The 20,567-nt window shown below is 43.6% G+C and overlaps 1 protein-coding gene across 1 annotated transcript; it reads right to left on the reverse strand.

The window, feature by feature from the left end:
• Window positions 1-3,492: 3,492 nt before the first annotated feature.
• Window positions 3,493-20,545, reverse strand: LOC137340906 (spore coat protein SP65-like). Its single transcript, XM_068003711.1, has 3 exons — window positions 20,420-20,545; window positions 11,090-11,488; window positions 3,493-3,561 (listed from the first exon to the last, which is right to left on the reverse strand). Exons 1-3 carry the CDS (start codon window positions 20,543-20,545, stop codon window positions 3,493-3,495), a joined length of 594 nt encoding a protein of 197 aa, XP_067859812.1.
• Between the last annotated feature and the right edge of the window lie 22 nt (window positions 20,546-20,567).

Genomic DNA, 20,567 nt, shown 5'->3' on the forward strand with positions numbered 1-20,567 from the left:
GAAAAGATTGAACAGGTTGGGTCTATACTCATTGGAGTTTAGAAGAATGAGAGAAGATCTTATTGAAACATACAAGATTCTGAGGGGACTTGATAGGGTAGATGCTGAGAGGATGTTACCCCTCATGGGGGAATCTAAAACTAGGGGGCATAGTCTCAGAATAAGGGGTCGCCCATTTAAGATGGAAATGAGGAGGAATTTCTTCTCCCAGAGGGTCATGAATCTTTGGAATTCTTTTCCCCAAAAAGCTGTGGAGGCAGAGTCATTGAATACATTCAAGGCTGAGTTAGACAACTTTTTGATCAGCAAGGGAATCAAAGGATATGGGGAAAGGGCGGGAAAGTGGAGTTAAGGTAAAAGTCAGATCAGCCATGATCTCATTGAATGGCGGAGCAGGCTCGAGGGGCCAAATGGCCTACTCCTGCTCCTATCTCTTATGGTCTTATGGTCTTATGCACCCCTTCCAAGGCCAATATATCCTTCCTGAGGTCCGGTGCCCTGAAAGGGTGGTGGAAGCAGATTCAATATTAACTTTCAAAAGTGAATTGGATCAATACTTGAAAAGGATAAAATTTGCAGGGCTATGGGGAAACAGTGAGGGAGTGGGACTAAGTGGATAGCTCTTTCAAAGGGTCGGCACAGGCACAGTGGGCTGAATGGCCTCCTTCTGCGCTGTATGATTCTATAATATATATATTGCCTCCAGGTGTTGAAAAATAAAATGATGTTTGAAATTTATATTTTGTGATTTCATCTGGAGCAGTTATTGCAATAGCAGGAGTGCGAGAATTAGCCTCAAATATTTATTCCTGGGCCTCCCCGGGCTACAGAGAGAGTTTTAAAAAACCAGCCAGGGTTCCTATTCCTGATTGTTATAAGCTGCATCTGCTGGAAAGTGCATATAAGCAGGTGAGAGACAAAGGCAGTAGGCAGCAGCAGTGAGTGATGGAAAATACCGGGATTGTGAGGGAGAAAATAGGGAATGTGAGGAAAAAAACAAGGAATGTGAGAGAGACACAGGGCATGTGAGCATAAAAGGATTTGGAACAATGGAAGGCTCTCTCTTGATAGTGAAAAAAGTTCAGCAATAACCTAAAAACTACTGGGGAAATGGATTCCGCAGACTTGTTTTGATTTATAGGTTATGTTGTAATTCATCTCACTGAAATCTTTGTATTCTACAAAATAAAAAGGCTGAAATATTTTATTTGGCTCTTGGTGATACTGAGACACTAAACTAAGGTAAATGCAATAACATTTGGGCAAACATCACATGATCAAATACCACATGATCAAACCTGCAGGAATACGTCCAACATGAGTAGGCAACTCCAGCAACAGGTATAGATCCTAATACACAACATGGCCAAGTATACACTTGTGATCCATATTGAGGTGGAGTCGATTTCGAACGTGTCTTGAATTCCCTCCCCCACCCCCACTCCCTGTTGTCTTGACATTTCCATATAACAGTGGTTCATGCTACATGAGGGTTCCTCTCATCTTTTGCAGCAGATTGACCCCCTAACTGCTGAAACTTGAGCTTTGCAACAGACACTCTGATATTTTGACCTTCTTGTGCTCTACTTTCACAGCCGCACTGACTCACCGTTTCATTACTATTTGGACAGGATCTGGACACTAGATTTGTAGCTCCAAACTTTCTCAAGTTCAGAAGTCATGTTTTCTTTCTTTTGGAATGTATCACTCATGACTGAAGTCAGTTTCTGCTGTTTCCTGCTGATTTTCTACATACCGCAGGACGAGAATTTCAACATCCTTCACTTTCTTTCTTCACCCAAGGACAGTGACATTTTCAGATCTGTGCAAATCATTGATGGGCGATTGAAAGTGGCATTGAAAGAAAAGACTTGCCTCATCACTTCCCTCAGAAATGTCCCAAAGGGCCTGACGTGCAATGAATTATTTCAAAGTGCAGCTGCTCTTGTCATGTGGGCAAATGTGGCAGTCATTTTGCACACAGCAAGGTTCCACAAACAGCAATGAGGTGTACGACCAGTTGATCTGTTTTTGGTTGCGTTGGTTCTATGTTTGGCAGAACATACCCTGGGAGAATGATCTGCTTTTATTTGAATAGTGGACATGAAATCTTTAACATCCAGATGAACATTGGAACAGACAAAACGGGGCCTCAGTTTAACGTCTCAATCAAAGTTAGTATAACTCGAGAGTCAGGTCCCAGTCTGACAGTTCACAACACTGAAGCCAAGCTGTGTGAAGCTCCTCCAGGAGCATGTCTTGCACTGATCTGAGTTTGCACCAAGTGTGGGATATCGCCAATAAAATACCAATGTCTCTCTAGCCTGGTGCAAAGAAGCATCTTAAAAGTGTCGACAAACCGCTGGACTTCCAGGGAGGTTTGAAAAGTAAGTTTAGGACCATTTTAATGTTAGAAAAAACAGAGGCTCCCACTTGTGCTGCTCAAATATGTGCTGGTCCATGCATAGGAACATAGGAACAGGAGTAGGCCATTCAGCCCCTCAAGCCTGTTCCACCATTCAATCAGATCATGGCTGATCTGTATCTTAACTCCATCTACCTGCCTTGGTTCCATAACCTTTAATACCCTTGCCTAACAAAACCCTATCAATCTCAGTTTTGAAATTTTCAATTGACCCCCAGCCTCAACAGCTTTTTGGGGGAGAGAGTTCCAGATTTCCACTCCCCTTTGTGTGAAGAAGTGCTTCCTGACATCACCCCTGAACGGCCTAGCTCTAATTTTAAGGTTATGCCCCCTTGTTCTGGACTCTCCCACCAAATTTACCCTATCAAATCCTTTAATTATTTCTTTTTCATCTCAATTAGATCACCCATTAATCTTCTATACTTGAGGGAACACAAGCCTAGTCTATGCAACCTGAGCTCATAATTTAACCCTTTTAGCCCCGGTATCGTTCTGGTGAATGGTACCATAACTCCAGTCTGCCAGCTGTGGTTTGGACGAAGCAGATACCAGTCTCAGACCAGGAGCTGGAAAATTACTCTAACCTTAGAATGCCACCGTCCAGTGTTTGTACTCGACAGTCTAATTTTGGAGTGGCCTGTGCAAAAATTTCTAACATAGATCGAGTTTGCTAAAATGGGAGTCTATCTTTTCACAATTACTTCTGTGTTTTATTAGTTAAATTCGCTTGAATTCCACACCCGTTAGGAAATTACTGAGTTTAAAGTGGGGTTTGCGAGAATAACGTGCCCCACTGGTGCAGCAGGTAAGGACTTCAGTAACAGTTCTGGTTGTAGATTTGGGTTCTGTTGTTGGACTGACATCTCAACAACCAGCATCCTTCATGAGTTTAATCAGTTTCAGTTTAACCAGCACTAACATTGGCCCAGTACTGTATGTGGTAGTAATGTAACACAGGAGGCACAGGTATTGGCGTACTCTGTCACCGCTTGCCTAGAGGATCTGATTCCCAGACTAATTCCTAGTTTTTAATGGGCCTGTACTAATAGGAACTGAATTTAAAAAAATTATGCAATGCGATCAGTCAATTTTATTTCATGGGCAGCTGCTATCCTCAGTTGTTTCTGCACAAATCCCTACATAATGGATGTGAGAGGTTTAATTAAAATGATCAAGCCTAAGTGATCAACCGGAAAAGAAGATGCATTTGAGGGTCAAAGTGCAACGTTTCTGATGGGAGTTGTAGGATTGCTTCTGCCTTGGCAAAACTGAGCTACAAGGCACAAGTCAGGAGTGTGATGGAATACTCTCCACTTGCCTGGATGAGTGCAGCTCCAACAACACTCAAGAAACTCGACACCATCCAAGATAAAGCAGCCCGCTTGATTGGCATCCCATCCACCACCCTAAACATTCACTCCCTTCACCACCGGCGCACTGTGGCTGCAGTGTGCACCATCCACAGGATGCACTGCAGCAACTCGCCAAGGCTTCTTCGACAGCACCTCCCAAACCCGCGACCTCCACCACCTAGAAGGACAAGGGCAGCAGGCGCATGGGAACAACACCACCTGCACGTTCCCCTCCAAGTCACACACCATCCCGACTTGGAAATATATCGCCGTTCCTTCATTGTCGCTGGGTCAAAATCCTGGAACTCCCTTCCTAACAGCACTATGGGAGAACCTTCACCACACGGACTGCAGCGGTTCAAGAAGGCGGCTCACCACCACCTTCTCGAGGGCAATTAGAGATGGGCAATAAATGCCGGCCTTGCCAGCGACGCCCACATCCCGTGAACGAATAAAAAAAAAAGCTGCGGAAAATTCTAGCTCATCCGCAACTTGATATCAAACAGGAGGTTACTAAACAGCACATTGAAAGCTGTGGAGTTGGTGATGGCGGAGAGCTAAAGCTTGGTATTGTTAGTTTGGCTCACTGGTAGCACTCTCACCTCGGAGTCAGAAGATTGTGCATAAAGTTCCAGTCCAGGACCTGTGCGTATCATCTAGGCTGACACTTCAGTTCAGTACTGAGGGAGGGCTGCACTGTCAGAGGTGTCATCTCTTGGATGAAATGTTAAACCTGTCTTGCCTCTTCAGGTGGATGTAAACATAGGAACAGGAGTAGGCCATTCAGCCCCTCGAGTCTGCTCCACCATTAGATAAGATCATGGCTGATCTGTGATCTAACTCCATATACCTGCTTTTGGTCCATATCCCTTAATACCTTTGGTTGCCAAAAAGCTATCTATCTCAGATTTGAAATTAGCAATTGAGCTTGTATCAATTGCCGTTTGCGGAAGAGAGTTCCAAACTTCTACCACCCTTTGTGTGTAGAAATGTTTTCTAATCTCACTCCTGAAAGGTCTGGCTCTAATTTTTAGACTGTGCCCCCGACTCCTAGAATCCCCAAACAGCGGAAATAGTTTCTCTCTATCCACCCTATCCGTTCCCCTTAATATCTTATAAACTTCGATCAGATCACCCCTTAACCTTCGAAACTCTCGGGAATACAACCCCAATTTGTGTAATCTCTCCTCATAACTTAACCCTTGAAGTCCGGTTATCAGTCCAGTAAACCTACGCTGCACTCCCTCCAAGGCCAATATGTCCATCCGGAGGTGCGGTGCCCAGAACTGCTCACAATACTCCAGGTGCGGTCTAACCAGGGTTTTGTATAGCTGCAGCATAACTTCTGCCCCCTTGTACTCTAGTCCTCCAGATATAAAGGCCAGCATTTCATTAGCCTTATTGATTATTTTCTGCATTTGTTCATGACACTTCAGTGATCTTCTTTTTATTCGTTCATGGGATGTAGGCGTCGCTGGCGAGGCCGGCATTTATTGCCCATCCCTAATTGCCCTTGAGAAGGTGGTGGTGAGCCGCCTTCTTGAACCGCTGCAGTCCGTGTGGTGAAGGTTCTCCCACAGTGCTGTTAGGAAGGGAGTTCCAGGATTTTGACCCAGCGATGATGAAGGAACGGTGATATATTTCCAAGTCGGGATGGTGTGTGACTTGGAGGGGAACGTGCAGGTGGTGTTGTTCCCATGTACCTGCTGCTCTTGTCCTTCTAGGTGGTAGAGGTCGCGGGGTTGGGAGGTGCTGTCGAAGAAGCCTTGGCGAGTTGCTGCAGTGCATCCTGTGGATGGTACACACTGCAGCCACTGTGCACTGGTGGTGAAGGGAGTGAATGTTTAGGGTGGTGGATGGGGTGCCAATCAAGCGGGCTGCTTTGTCCTGGATGGTGTCGAGCTTCTTGAGTGTTGTTGGAGCTGCACTCATCCAGGCAAGTGGAGAGTATTCCATCACACTCCTGACTTGTGCCTTGTAGATGGTAGAAAGGCTTTGGTGAGTCAGGAGGTGAGTCACTCGCCGCAGAATACCCAGCCTCTGACCTGCTCTTATAGCCACAGTATTTATATGGCTGGTCCAGTTAAGTTTCTGGTCAATGGTGACCCCCAGGATGTTGATGGCGGGGGATTCGGCGATGGTAATGCCGTTGAATGTCAAGTGGAGGTGGTTAGACTTTCTCTTGTTGGAGATGGTCATTGCCTGGCACTTGTCTGGCGCGAATGTTATTTGCCACTTATGAGCCCAAGCCTGGATGTTGTCCAGGTCTTGCTGCATGCGGGCTCGGACTGCTTCATTATTTGAGGGGTTGCGAATGGAACTGAACACTGTGCAATCATCAGCGAACATCCCCATTTCTGACCTTATGATGGAGGGAAGGTCATTGATGAAGCAGCTGGAGATGGTTGGGCCTAGGATACTGCCCTGAGGAACTCCTGCAGCAATGTTCTGGGGCTGAGATGATTGGCCTCCAACAACTACTACCATCTTCCTTTGTGCTAGGTATGACTCCAGCCACTGGAGAGTTTTCCCCCTGATTCCCATTGACTTCAATTTTACTAGGGCTCCTTGGTGCCACACTCGGTCAAATGCTGCCTTGAGGTCAAGGGCAGTCACTCTCACCTCACCTCTGGAATTCAGCTGTTTTGTCCATGTTTGGACCAAGGCTGAAATGAGGTCTGGAGCCGAGTGGTCCTGGTGGAACCCAAACTGAGCATCGTTGAGCAGGTTATTGGTGAGTAAGTGCCGCTTGATAGCACTGTCGACGACACCTTCCATCACTTTGCTGATGATTGAGAGTAGACTCTATGTACCTGAACCCCTAGGTCCCCTAGGGCATCTACTGTTTTTAACTTTTTACCATTTAGAAAGTACCCTGTTCTATCCTTTTTTGGTCCAAAGTGGATGACCTCACATTTGCCTACATTGAATTCCATTTGCCACAGTTTTACCCATTCACCTAATCTATCAATATCCGTTTGTAATTTTATGTTTTCATCCCTTTGTAACTTTATGCTTGGTCTCATAAGTGGCAAGTAACATTCGCGCCAGACAAGTGCCAGGCAATGACCATCTCCAACAAGAGAAAGTCTAACCACCTCCCCTTCACATTCACTGCTTACAATGCCACCAATCTTTGTGTCATCGGCAAACTTAGATATGAGACTTTCTATGCCTCCATCTAAGTCGTTAATAAATATTGTGAATAATTGAGGCCCCAAGACAGATCCCCGCGGGACTCCACTAGTCACATCCTGCCAATGTGAGTACCTACCCATTATCCCTACTCTCTGTCGCCTTTCGCTCAGCCAGCTTCCTAACCAAGTCTGTACTTTTCCCTCGATTCCATGGGCTTCTATCTTAGTTAACAGTCTCTTATGTGGGACTTTATCAAATGCCTTCCTGAAGTCCATATAAATAACATCCATTGACATTCCCCTGTCCACTACTTTAGTCACCTCTTCAAAAAATTCAATCAGGTTTGTCAGGCACGACCTACCTTTCACAAATCCATGCTGGCTCTCTCTGATTAACTGATAATTCTCGAGGTGTTCAGTCACCCTATTCTTAATTATAGACTCCAGCATTTTCCCCACAACAGATGTTAGGCTAACTGGTCTAAAAGATCTCATGGCACAGAAAAGCAAGGAGTCCTTCCATTGTCCTGGGCAACATTCATCCCTCAACCAACACCACCAAAAAAGATGAATTGGTCATTCCTTTCGTCGTTGTTTGTGGGACCTTGTTGTGTGCTAATTGACTGCCACGTTTGCCTACAAAAAACAAGTGTCTCCACTTCCAAACACAAGTAATTGGCTGAAAAATGTTTTGGGATGTCCTGAGAGTGTGAAATGTGCTACATAAATGCAAGTCTTTCTTTCTTTACATATGGAAGCTGATTCTATACGTACAGGTGATGTCAGGAGGAAATATGTGGATAAGAGCAACAACAGCAATTTGCATTTATATAGCGCCTTTAATCTAGAAAAACCTCCCAAGGTGCTTCACAGGAACATAATCAGACAAAATTTGACACTCAGCCATATAAGGAGCTATTAGGACAGGTGGCCAAAAGCTTGGTCAAAGAGGTAGGTTTTAAGGAGCATCTTAAAGGAGGAGATAGGGGTAGAGAGGCAGAGAGGTTTAGGGATGGAATTCCAGAACTTAGGGCCTAGGCAGCTGAAGGCACAGCCGCCAATGGTAGAGCGATGAAAATCGGGGATGCGCAAGAGGCCAGAATTGGAGGAGCGCAGAGATCTCGGAGGGTTGTAGGGTTAGAGGAGATTACAGAGATAGGGAGGGGTGAGGCCGTGATTTGAACACAAGAATGAGAAATTTAAAATCAAGGGGTTGCCAGACTGGGAGCCAATGTAGGTCAGCGAACACAGGGGTTCTCTACAGGAAGACTGGTGACTGGAGAGGGTATTTTAAAATAATGTTGATAAGTATATCGTCTGAAAAGAGGATACTGAGCTTCAGAACACAATTGAAGAAACAGTGACAGCCATCGTAGAAAGTTTTTGTCCTTTCTCACCACTGCCTGGCTTCAGAGTGAACACAATGACTATTTGAAATCTCTACAATGGCAACTTTATTGTGTCTTGTCATCAATTAGCTACATGAATACATCTCATTGATGGGCTACATAACTTCCCATTACCAGCCCTGGTGTTCAGCAGGGAAACCAGGTCTTAATAAAGACCCACTCTCTGGTGACAACCTGCACAGAGCAGCACTGAACTCTAATGAAATTAGTGTTTAAGATTCATTTATGTGGCCTATATAAATCTGGATTCAGTTCCCAATGCTGTCGGCAGTTCTGAATATTAAATAACAATCAAATTAGCTAATTAAAACCACTTTAAATTGATTAATTTACTGCATTATTTTCCCTTTTTCCTTGTGTGGCTCTCTCAGCATCTTAATGTCTTTTTAGCATCTTAGCTATTTGCATGTTCTTTTGTCCTTTTCGCTTCACTGAAATGATCTTTGGGATGTCTTGAGGTCGTGAAAGGCACTGTATAAATGCATGGCTTTCTTTTTCTTCTTTTATTAAGCAGTTTGCAGGTCATTCAACCCATTACCTTCCTGTGACTGCAGTGTCTCTTGTTTCCTGCCCCTCTCTTTTCTCAGCCCTACAGTTGTGACAAGTGGTTGTGAGAGTGAAACTATCTTCTTTTTGCAGATGCTGTGCTCTCTGTCTATATCCAGCATTTTGTTTTCCTTTCAGATTTCCAGCATTTGCAGTTTTCTTTCTCTTTTTCTTTTTCTTCTGCATCCCATTGCCAGTTTGGAAGCACCTTTGGAATACCATGGATTCAAGTTAGTCGGGTATGAAAAGCCTGAATGCACCCTGCCTGTGACACATGTGGAGTTATCCTGATTCAGGGCTAAGTGTAAACAGTACATTGGGTTCAGTTCAGATCTGTGTGTATATTTTCAGAGGCAGCTCTGTATCATCAGTGTTTACAACCTCCTGCTGCTATAAAAGTGCCTAATCAGGTTGGTTCTATTACCAAATTTCTTGCTCCTGTCTGGAAACAGCAGTCTCTAAGCCACAATCTCTCCCTTTTACACTGTCAGTGTTAGGTTCTGGGTTATGTGATATGGAGACCCAGAGTGCAAACACATAGGACCAGCTTCCTGCATTTACTTAAATGAAACTTGAGCTCATCTAAAACTCTGCTGCCCGTATCCTAACTCGCACCAAGTCCTGTTCACCCATCACCCCCTGTGCTCACTGACCTACATTGGTTCCCAGTCCAGGAACGCCTCGATTTTAAAATTCTCATCCTTATTTTCAAATCCCTCCATGGCCTCACCCCTCCCTGTCTCTGTAACTTCCTCCAGCCCTACAACCCTCCGAGATCTCTGCACTCCTCCAATTCTGGCCTCCTGCGCATCTCTGATTTTCATTGCTTAACCATTGGCGGCCGTGCCTTCAGCTGCCTAGGCCCTAAGCTCTGGAATTCCCTCCCTAAACCTCTCTATCTCTCTACCTCCTTTAAGACGCACCTTAAAACCTACCCCTTTGACCAAGTCACCTGTCCTAATATCTCCTTATGTGGCTCGGTGTTAAATTGTGTTTGATAATCACTCCTGTGAAGCACCTTGGGACATTTTACTACGTTGAAGGCGCTATATAAATGCGAGTTGTAGTAGTAGCAGTAGTAGTAGTAGTAGCAGCAGCAGCAGCAGCAGTAGTAGTAGTAGTAGCAGTAGTAGTAGTAGTAGCAGTAGTAGTAGTAGTAGTAGTAGCAGCAGTAGTAGTAGTAGTAGTAGCAGCAGTAGTAGTAGTAGTAGCAGCAGCAGCAGCAGTAGTAGTAGTAGTAGTAGCAGTAGTAGCAGTAGTAGTAGCAGTAGTAGTAGTAGTAGTAGCAGTAGTAGTAGTAGTAGCAGCAGTAGTAGTAGTAGTAGCAGCAGCAGCAGCAGCAGTAGTAGTAGTAGTAGCAGTAGTAGTAGTAGTAGTAGTAGCAGTAGTAGCAGCAGTAGTAGTAGTAGTAGCAGTAGTAGTAGTAGTAGTAGTAGCAGTAGTAGTAGTAGTAGTAGCAGTAGTAGTAGTAGTAGCAGCAGCAGCAGCAGTAGTAGTAGCAGTAGTAGTAGTAGTAGCAGTAGTAGTAGTAGTAGTAGCAGTAGTAGTAGTAGCAGCAGCAGCAGCAGCAGTAGTAGTAGCAGTAATAGTAGTAGTAGCAGTAGCAGCAGCAGCAGTAGTAGTAGTAGCAGCAGCAGCAGCAGTAGTAGCAGCAGTAGGAGTAGCAGTAGTAGTAGCAGTAGTAGCAGTAATAGTAGTAGCAGCAGCAGCAGCAGCAGTAGTAGTAGTAGCAGTAGTAGCAGTAATAGTAGTAGTAGCAGCAGCAGCAGCAGTAGTAGTAGTAGTAGCAGTAGTAGCAGTAATAGTAGTAGTAGCAGCAGCAGCAGCAGTAGGAGTAGTAGTAGTAGTAGCAGTAGGAGTAGTAGTAGTAGCAGTAGGAGTAGTAGTAGTAGTAGTAGCAGTAATAGTAGTAGTAGCAGCAGCAGCAGCAGTAGTAGCAGTAGTAGCAGCAGTAGGAGTAGTAGTAGTAGTAGCAGTAGGAGTAGTAGTAGTAGTAGTAGCAGTAATAGTAGTAGTAGCAGTAGGAGTAGTAGTAGTAGTAGTAGCAGTAATAGTAGTAGTAGCAGCAGCAGCAGCAGTAGTAGCAGTAGTAGCAGCAGTAGGAGTAGTAGTAGTAGCAGTAGTAGTAGCAGTAATAGTAGTAGTAGTAGTAGCAGCAGCAGCAGCAGCAGTAGTAGTAGTAGCAGCAGCAGCAGCAGTAGTAGTAGTAGTAGTAGTAGCAGTAGTAGTAGCAGTAATAGTAGTAGTAGTAGTAGCAGCAGCAGCAGCAGTAGTAGTAGTAGTAGTGGTAGCAGTAGTAGTAGCAGTAATAGTAGTAGTAGTAGCAGCAGCAGCAGCAGCAGCAGTAGTAGTAGTAGCAGTGGTAGCAGCAGTAGGAGTAGTAGTAGCAGCAGCAGTAGTAGTAGTAGTAGTAGTAGTAGCAGTAGTAGTAGCAGTAATAGTAGTAGTAGTAGTAGCAGCAGCAGCAGCAGTAGTAGTAGTAGTAGTGGTAGCAGTAGTAGTAGCAGTAATAGTAGTAGTAGTAGCAGCAGCAGCAGCAGCAGCAGTAGTAGTAGTAGCAGTGGTAGCAGCAGTAGGAGTAGTAGTAGCAGCAGCAGTAGTAGTAGTAGTATAGGCAACCTAAGCCCAATGGCAGATTCACAGGCCCACAATGTCCTGGGTCTACGATTGTGCTATTGGACTAATGGAAACCAGTGTTAAGGAATGTTACCACAGGAGCCAATGCATGGCCATTATTCTCTGGTAACTTGACCTACATAAGTTCCAAATGTAAAAGCACTGATAACAATGCAGAGTGATCTTACCAGTAAGGTTTAATGCAAGTGACAAAAAGGTATGTCTGTTGCAGTAGATTAGTTCGCACCCTGTGGTTGAACACAGCAAGGTTTAAAAAAAAATAAAAACTCAATGACAAATCTGAAAATATAACCATTTATTAGAAATAATGACGGAGAGAGTAGCAGTAATCTAATATCAGGCTTTCAGTGAAAGAAAGAAATCACTCGAGCTTTGCTCTTGCAATTTATAATGACATCTGAACCGCTCAATTAGATCACCAGGGTGTGAAGTCTAGTCCAAATAGAAGCAGAAAAAATTCAAGGAAACACATAGGGGTAGAAACAAAAAAATATAACTGGAAAGATGACACAGATCAGGGGACGGGAATTCCCACGTTGCAGTTAATAACCAGCTATAAATGAAACAACAATGAACCAGAACACTGGTAATAATATTATTTAAGTTTATAAGTTTCCTTTGATTTTTATGGTTAAGTTCTTTATTAGTTGTGCCCCAATAAAAAGGGGGCACTTTTGTTTGTTTTTTGGTTGATGACATTGGGACAAACCCAGTGTCTCCTTATTGGTTATTTTAGAAAAGGCTCCAAGCTCATCACCTGACAAGGTTGTGATGGACGAATGGATCATTGTTGTAAAACGGTACAAAAAACATACGATCTGGAATTTACTTTGGGTCTAGACACAGGGAATCTGTAACCTTCCCGGAGAGAAGCAATTTCCCACAATCCATACTGAGGTGGCTTGGGGTTGGTTTCTCTATTTGAGGAATCCACCTTTTGAGTGTTGAACAGTGGAAATGTAACATGATGGGTGAAAGGGGCTCTCCAATAAGTTAGCTGATGTCAGAGCTGACAGAATAATACCCAGCACTGAATTTTCACATTGTACGCTTCCTGAATAGCACTGAGAACAGAAAAGGTCGTTCATTGTTGCAACAGCTACAACACTCACCTCCTGCTGGTTCCCCCTGAGGGGAGGCCGACACCTCCTGCTGGTTCCCCCTGAGGGGAGGCCGACACCTCCTGCTGGTAGTTTTGAGATTATCTCTAGACCCTTTCTATTCAAAGACCTAAGTGGAATTTATTAAGGAGGGGTTCTCAGTCTCCCCCTTTGAGTGTAATCTTTGACTTCCAACAGGAATATTTACCTCATTCAAATTCGTGAGTCCATATGCAGCTGAAAGCAATCACAAAATCTTTCTTTAAGGTAATCGGTGCTCAGTATGCGAACCTGCATTATTGGATTGAGTGGAGTAGGATTGTTTATACTACTGCTTCATAACAGAGCAACCCCATCATTGAACTGGATCATTTTAATGGCATTTGTAACACTGCATTTATTAATCCAGTGATGAGAACAGAATGGATGTGAATGCAGCAAATCTGGGTACTGTTTGTATTGGATGTCTTCAAACTACTGTGTGAACTACTTTCACATTAAATCACTTCCTCCACAGTTAACCCTGTCAGAGCCTGTGTCACCTCTTCTCTTCTTGCTTTTATGCCGGGCTACCTGGTATTTCTGCCTATCCTCACAACCCTTCCGCAATTTGCTTCTATTTATGCATGTCTGAAACATACACACACACATATATATATATATATATATATTCGAGCAACAACAAATAGAATAGTGGTTTGTAGCCACGGTACAGCCAGACTATCTCACCTCACTTGCTGCCTTATTACACCTCGGACTTCATTTGATCCTAAAATACACTAATGGTACACTGGAAGGTTAAAGAAAGGACTGAAACCCCCCGAGATGGAGCCCAATGAAACCTGTCATGTGTGACAATGCTGCTTAGTGTGTCCTCTCCTCTAATATTAGGAAATCAAATATCAATAAATACATATTTAAGGTGTTATGTCACAATTTTACATTCCCAATCTATATCGGAGAAAGAAAATCTTGTTAACGAGTCCAGAACATGGGGGCATAACCTTAAAATTAGAGCTAGGCCACTCAGGGGTGATGTCAGGAATCATTTCTTCACACAAAGGGTAGTGGAAATCTGGAAAACTCTCCCCCAGAAAAGCTGTTGAGGCTGGGGGTCAAATGAAAAATTCAAAACTGAGTTTGATCGATTTTTGTCAGGCAAGGCTATCAAGGGAAATGGAACCAAGGCGGGTAAATGGAGTTGAGATACAGATCAGCCATGATCTAATTGAATGGCAGAACTGGCTCCAGGGGCTAAATGGCCTACTCCTGTTCCTATGTTCCTTAACAGGTATATAATAGTTTGAATTGGGCACTGAATTGTTACAGTGAAGGATGATTAAAGGATTCTTAATTGACAGCTGATGGTGGTCTGTGCTTTGCAGAATGAAGAGGATGAATTGTTTCACTGAAACCTCTCAGCTGGTTAGACCTCAACTAGAGCACTGTGTCCAATTCTGGACACCACACTTTAGAAAGGATGTCAAGGTCTTGCAGAGGGTACTGAGAAGATTTACTAGAATGGTACCAGGGATGAGGGGCTTCAGTTATGTGGAGAGACTGGAGAAGCTGGGGTTGTTCTCTTTAGAGCAGAGAAGGTTAAGGGGAGATTTAATAGAGGTGTTCAAAATTATGAGGGGTTTTGATAGAGTAGATAGGGAGAAACTGTTTCCACTGGCAGGAGGGTCGGTAACCAGAGGACACAGATTTAAGATGATTGGCTAAAAATCCAGGGGGGAGATGAGGAGAAATTGTTTTACCCAGAGAGTTGTTCTGATCTGGAATGCACTGCCTGAAAGGGCGGTGGAAGTAGATTCAATAATAACTTTGAAAAGGGAATTGGATAAATACTTAAAAAGGAGAAATTTGCAGGGCTATGGGGAAAGTGCAGAGGGAGTGGGTCTAATTGGATAGCTCTTTCAAAGAGCTGGCTTAGACATGATGGGCCAAATGGCCTCCTTCTGTGCTGTATGATTCTATAAATCTGTACACGGCCCTGTTTTATTAAAACTCCTTCACAGTATTAAAAGCTGCTCTTTAAATTGCTCTTGAGCAGCTGGTTCCAATAGTGTGGGTCTCTGGCAGCCAGTGCCACATCAACATCAAACCAACTGGAATATTTTAGATTGGCGCAGAGGAAGATCAGTCTTGCACCGGGCCTTCCTGACTGCTTAATTGGGTGGCGGTTTGCGGGAGAAATAACCTTTATAACATTTGCACGGAAGGAACCTGGAAAACTAGAATAGTTTGTCTGCAGAAGAGATGGGGTACTGGGCACATTTTGCTAATGAAAGAAAGACTTGCATTTATATAGTGCTTTTCACAACCTCAGTACGTCCCGAAGCGCTTTACAGCCAATGAAGTATTTTTGAAGTGTAGCCACTGTTGTAATGTAGGAAACGCAGCGGCCAATTTGTGCACAGCAAGATCCCACAAACAGTAACGTGATAATGACCAGATAATCTGTTTTTAGTGATGTTGATTGAGGGATAAATATTGGCCAAAATGGTTACAAACCAACAATTAAAGTATATATATCTTGCTGGTCAGCTAGAATTTCACAGATTCCCATCAAATATATTTAAATCCATTGGCAGAAAGCACATAACCTGTGGGTATGTGTCTCTCTTTAAAAAAAATCTTGTAAATATTGTGGTCTGGAGTACAGCATAACGGGGAGGTCAATAGAATGCATCATAAAAAAACATAGCACCGTTAGTCCTCGATGAGAAACAAGATAGATCTGTGAATATACCATGTTGCTGCAAATCCTTCCAAATATTCATCTCTTTTTGTGAATGGAATCTGACAAAGGTCATCAGTGCCCAGTTACAATGTCAATAGTAATACAGGTATTAATAAACGGGACAATGTGGGATCTGCCTTGCAAAATATAAATCAGCATTACTTTCTATTGGTTCATTTGCCACAGAATCTTTATGATTCTTTTTACAGCAGCCCATCACAACCTAGTTCCGGTGAAGATATTTTTATAAAGAACGTCAGGAATCAAGATTTTAAAATTCTCATCCTTGCTTTCAAATGCCTACATGACCTCGCCCCTCCCAATCCCTGTAACCTCCTCCAGCCCTACAACCCTCCCAAATCTCTGCGTTCCTCTAACTCTGTCCTCTTGTGCATCCCCACTTCCTTCACCCCACCGTTGGCGGCCGTGCCTTCAGCTGTTTAAGGCCTTAAGCTCTGGAATTCCCTCCCTAATTCAAATCCACTTTTGTACGTGAAAAAAAAATCCCATATTGTTGCAGTCCGGCCTTAAAAAGGGGAGAGTTCTGTGCCCAACTGCAGGTCATCAGTAGCAAGATACACAAACACAAACACAAACCGATGCTAACAGCAAATAAGTGACCCGTCACTGAATAATAGAAGCTCTCTTCGAGTACAAGTGCTCCTCGCTGGCTCCATGAATTTATCCATTGAATAGCTGAGCCACACAGACCAGAAAGGTCCTAAGTTTGGTCTCCAGTTTGTGATGAATTTATTGATCTCAGCTTTAGTGGTTGTAGAGTTGCTACAATTGGCCTCAGTGCCCATGGGTTGGGGGTGGGGGGGGGAGGAAATTGGCTAGGGTTCACTATTCATTGATCTTTGCTGGAAGTGCACATCTGTGGATGTCAGGGAAGGACAAGACCAGGCTTAGAGATGATGTGCCCTGTGGTTGAATAGCCACTTGGGTGAGGTACTGGAGGGTAATTTCTCTGTGGTAACTGCACTCCAATAAGGAGTCAATGGCTTCAGGAGAGCAGGGGAGGGGATAAAATATAAAAGAAGTGTCAAGCCCCAACAGAAGAGACTAATTAAGAGCCAGATAATATTTAATAGAGATGAAGACGCAGATGGAGTGGAATCCGCAGACAACAGGCACCACAAATAAACTTTTTAGTACTTGAGGCAACCTAAACAAAACTATCTCAATAGTTTGAGCCACCTAAACAATCTTATTTACCAGCAATGTAAGTGAAAGGCTCTGGTACATTACAACTGATCCTGCCATCAACCAGCACGGTGGATTTCCACAAGTGCCTTTCCAGCCAAGGTCACTGGATAATGAGTGGGAACCCTCCCTAATCCAGGGGCGCTGAGGCCCATTATAGTCTCCCTGCAGCTATTGAAATCAGTTAACATCACAAACCAGAGATCGAGCCTGGACCTTTCTCATCTGTGTGACTCACAGTTATTCATTGGATAAACTTGCTAAATCATTGGAAACGTTGATTCACTTAAATTAATGGGAGACGGGGACTGGAGGACTCAGCAGGTCCCAGATCAAACAATCAGCCACAAGAGGTTTCAAAGATAAAGAAAGATTTGCATTTATATAGCACCGTTCAATACCTCAGGACGTCCCAAAGCGCTTTACAGCCAATGAAGTACTTTTGAAGTGTAGTCACTGTTGTAATGTAGGAAATGCGGCAGCCAATTTGCACACAGCAAGGTCCCACAAACAGCATTGTGATAATGACCAATTAATCTGTTTTATTGATGATGGTTGAGGGATAAATATTGGCCAGGACACCAGGGAGAACTCCCCTGCTCTTCGAATAGTGCCATGGGATCTTTTACATCCACCGGAGGGGACAGACGGGGCCTCGGATTAACGTATCATCCGAAAGTCAGCACCTCTGACAGTGCAGCACTCCCTCAGGACTGCACTGGAGTGTCAGATGGAGAAGAAAGGAAGTGTGCATCCAGATTACAAGCAGGATCAGGCTCAGCTGGGATGGCTCTTACAATCAATTAATCGGCTGACACTGTCTAGACTTACATAAGAGGTGAAAATTGACAAAAAATATATCTGGAACAAGCACTGTTGTGGAGATTTCCTTAATGCCAGACCCAGAGCCTGGTATGTGATCTTTTCAAAACCCAACTATATTTTTCTCCCTCCCCTCATCCACCAATATTGCTGCTTTCCTACATTTTGCCACTCAAACTCCATCAGCATTGTGATGGTCCTTTCCTTTCTCCATTACTAACTTTTTCAAAATCCATCACCATGGTGATCATGGGGTGTAGTCAGGCCGAGGGTAGCTCTTTTTGGACAGAGCAGTGCCAAGATAATGGTGAGCAAAATATTACCTTTGGCACATTTAGCAGGTTGGCATTTAATGTATTACTCTAAAATCAATGCCACTCATTTTGAGGCACTAACTTCATGGCAGCATTTGGCTTCGTAAGTGCCATGCACCCTCTAGCATCTCACCTGGACAGTGAGACTTGGCAGGCCCTATGGTGTGGTGGAAATCACAGCTGATCCTGATTTCACCCAATGTCCATACACACACTCAACTACTTGCATTTATGTAGCTCTTTTAATGTAGTAGAACGGCTCAAGGTGCTTCACAGGAGTGATTATTAAACAAAATTTGACACCGAGCCACATAAGGAGATATTAGGACAGGTGACCAAACGCTTGGTTAAAGAGGTAAGCCACACCCAACAGTGACCATAGGATAGCAATCAGGAGTGTAAATTCTGAATGATATTCCCCACCTTAACCCAGAGGTACTGGGGTAAATTCTACCACTTTTATTATCACCAGCTGAGATCAGGTAATTCAGCATAGACCAGGGAACCTTATGTTACTCATTGGGTGAACTTGCCAAAGTGTCAGGAATGCCATTAAACCTATTTTTAATAATACGTATGTATAATATTTATTGAGAAACCCTAGGTAAAGCCACCAAACCAATATTACAGGACACCAAAGCTGAAGATTAGAAGTTAATACAATTACTGTAAGCAGGAATCTTGTTGATTTTTACAGCTTGTAAAGATAATATTGCACATAATGCTACCAGATAATTTGTTGTAAATAATCATGATTTGTGCTTTACCACCACTTAAAAGAACTCCTTATTTCTTTGTAGCCTCAAAATATTCTGATGAATGAGCCTGGCTGTCCAATGTAGTTAGTTTCAAACTGCTGATGGTTATAATTTAAACCACTGCACTGATCCCAAAGATAAAGAATGACAAGTGAGAGAGGGCGCAGGACTCTATATTATTGAAGGCCTCCATTACAGTAAATCACCTCTGTCCCATGAGAAATTACTCTGACTCCTTTCAGTAATGACTGCTGACAAACAGCTCTGACTTAGAATCATAGAAAGGTTACAGCAAGGAAGGAGGCCATTCAGCCCATCGAGCCCATTCCGGTTCCATGCAAGAGCAATCCAGCTAGTCCCACTCCCCCACCCTATCCCTGTAGCCCTGCAAATTTTTTTCCTTTCAAGTACTTATCGTTCCCTTTTGAAGGCCATGATTGAATCTGCCTCCATCACCCCCTCAGGCAGTGCATTCCAGATCCTAACCACTCGCTGTGTGAAAAAGCTTTTCCTCATGTTACCTTTGGTTATTTTGCCAATCATCTTAAATCTATGTCCTCATGTTCTTGACCCTTCCACCAATGGGAACAGTTTCTCTATCTATTCTGTCTAGACCATTTCATGATTTTGAATACCTCTATCAAATCTCCTCTCAATCTCCTCTGTTTCAAGGAGAACAACCCCAGCTTCTCCAGTCTATCCACATAACTAAAGTCCCTCATCCCTGGAATCATTCTAGTAACTCTTTTCTGCACCCTCTCTAAGGCCTTCACACCTTTCCTAAAGTGCGGTGCCCAGAACTGGACACAATACTCCAGTCGTGGTCAAACTAGTGTTTTATAAAGGTTCATCATGACTTCCTTGCTTTTGTACTCTATGCCTCTATTTATAAAGCTTACTGAAAATCAGAATAGATTGCAATGGAAACTGGTGAACATTTGTGTTTATCATCACTTAAACCCAGGGGAACTCCACAAACAATTCTGCTCCGTGTAATTAACCCTTGGAGTAATGAATTTTAGGATAGTGTTTCTGTGCTTTCCTGGTGACTCAGTTGGTAAGTGCACCATGTGGCATGGTACTAAGCCCTTGGAGGGGCCTAAGTTTGATCTCCCTGCAAAATAGTACCTAATCTCAGCTAGAGTGGTGGTAGGGGCACAATTAGTTTGGGTGAGGGAGGGGGAAAAAAAAAAAAGCTAGGTTTCTCTCTACTGATCACTATCCAGTGACCTAATGCAGGAAGGTGCAGGTTTGTAAATGTTGGGTCAGAAGATGATCATGTTTGACTGTCATGACTTCCTTCTCAAATAGTCTACCAGCTCACACTGCCCGGGTTAGAAAGAAAGCAGAAAGAACTTGCATTTATATAGTGTCTTTCACGACCTCAGGACGTCCCAAAGCGCTTTAGAGCCAATGAAGTACTTTCGAAGTGTAGTCACCGTTGTAATGTAGGGAAACGTGGGAGCCAATTTGCGCACAGCAAGGTCCCACAAACAGCAATGAGATAAATGACCAGATCATCTAATTTAGTGATGTTGGTTGAGGGACAAATATTGGTCAGGGTTCACCAGTGAAGAATGGCTACACGAGGCATAGTACTGAGTACAATTGCAATGGCTTATCGCAGCATTACTGAAATCAGCTAATCCAGAACATAGCTTGGTCTTTATGAATCTCGTGGCGTTGCATTTGTCCACTGAGCCATCAAGGCAGCATATGTCATTCAACTTTGTACATACACCCAACAATGGGTTCCACACACCCTGCGCTATAGGCCCATGTTTGGAGGAAGTTCAATGATTGTTCCTGAGCATGTTGTATTTGAGACACCGGGTGGGTGTGTGATCTGTGTCCACTCCAACTTTCAGTGACAGCTCTGCCTGAGCAGTTGAAGAGAGCAACTAGAAATAATTATGTAACCGGTGTCAATAAGAGGTAGGATTTGTTTGTTGTCCTTCCAGGCTTACCCCAGATGGAATACTCTTATTATGAATTGCTTCATCCAGTACCGTGTCCACCTCTGACTGATGAATTGGGAGTAACCAGCAGACCTTGGAATCAAATTCAGGATCACCTGTTTGTAAAGCAAACATTTTATTCTTTGTCAATATGTAG

The sequence above is a fragment of the Heptranchias perlo genome, chromosome 22 (genome assembly GCF_035084215.1).
Source record: "Heptranchias perlo isolate sHepPer1 chromosome 22, sHepPer1.hap1, whole genome shotgun sequence".
Classification (NCBI taxonomy): Eukaryota; Metazoa; Chordata; class Chondrichthyes; order Hexanchiformes; family Hexanchidae; genus Heptranchias; species Heptranchias perlo.

Bases quoted from the DNA above. Each gene is read 5' to 3' on its own strand.
- LOC137340906 (XM_068003711.1), bottom strand. From the start codon at position 20,545: ATGTTTGCTTTACAAACAGGTGATCCTGAATTTGATTCCAAGGTCTGC. The intron at 11,489-20,419 runs GTAAGCCTGGAA...CATTGGGCTTAG, and splicing joins ATAAGAGTATTCCATCTGGG to GTTGCCTATACTACTACTAC. The intron at 3,562-11,089 runs GCTACTACTACT...TCCATTATGTAG, and splicing joins CTATTACTGCTACTACTACT to GGATTTGTGCAGAAACAACT.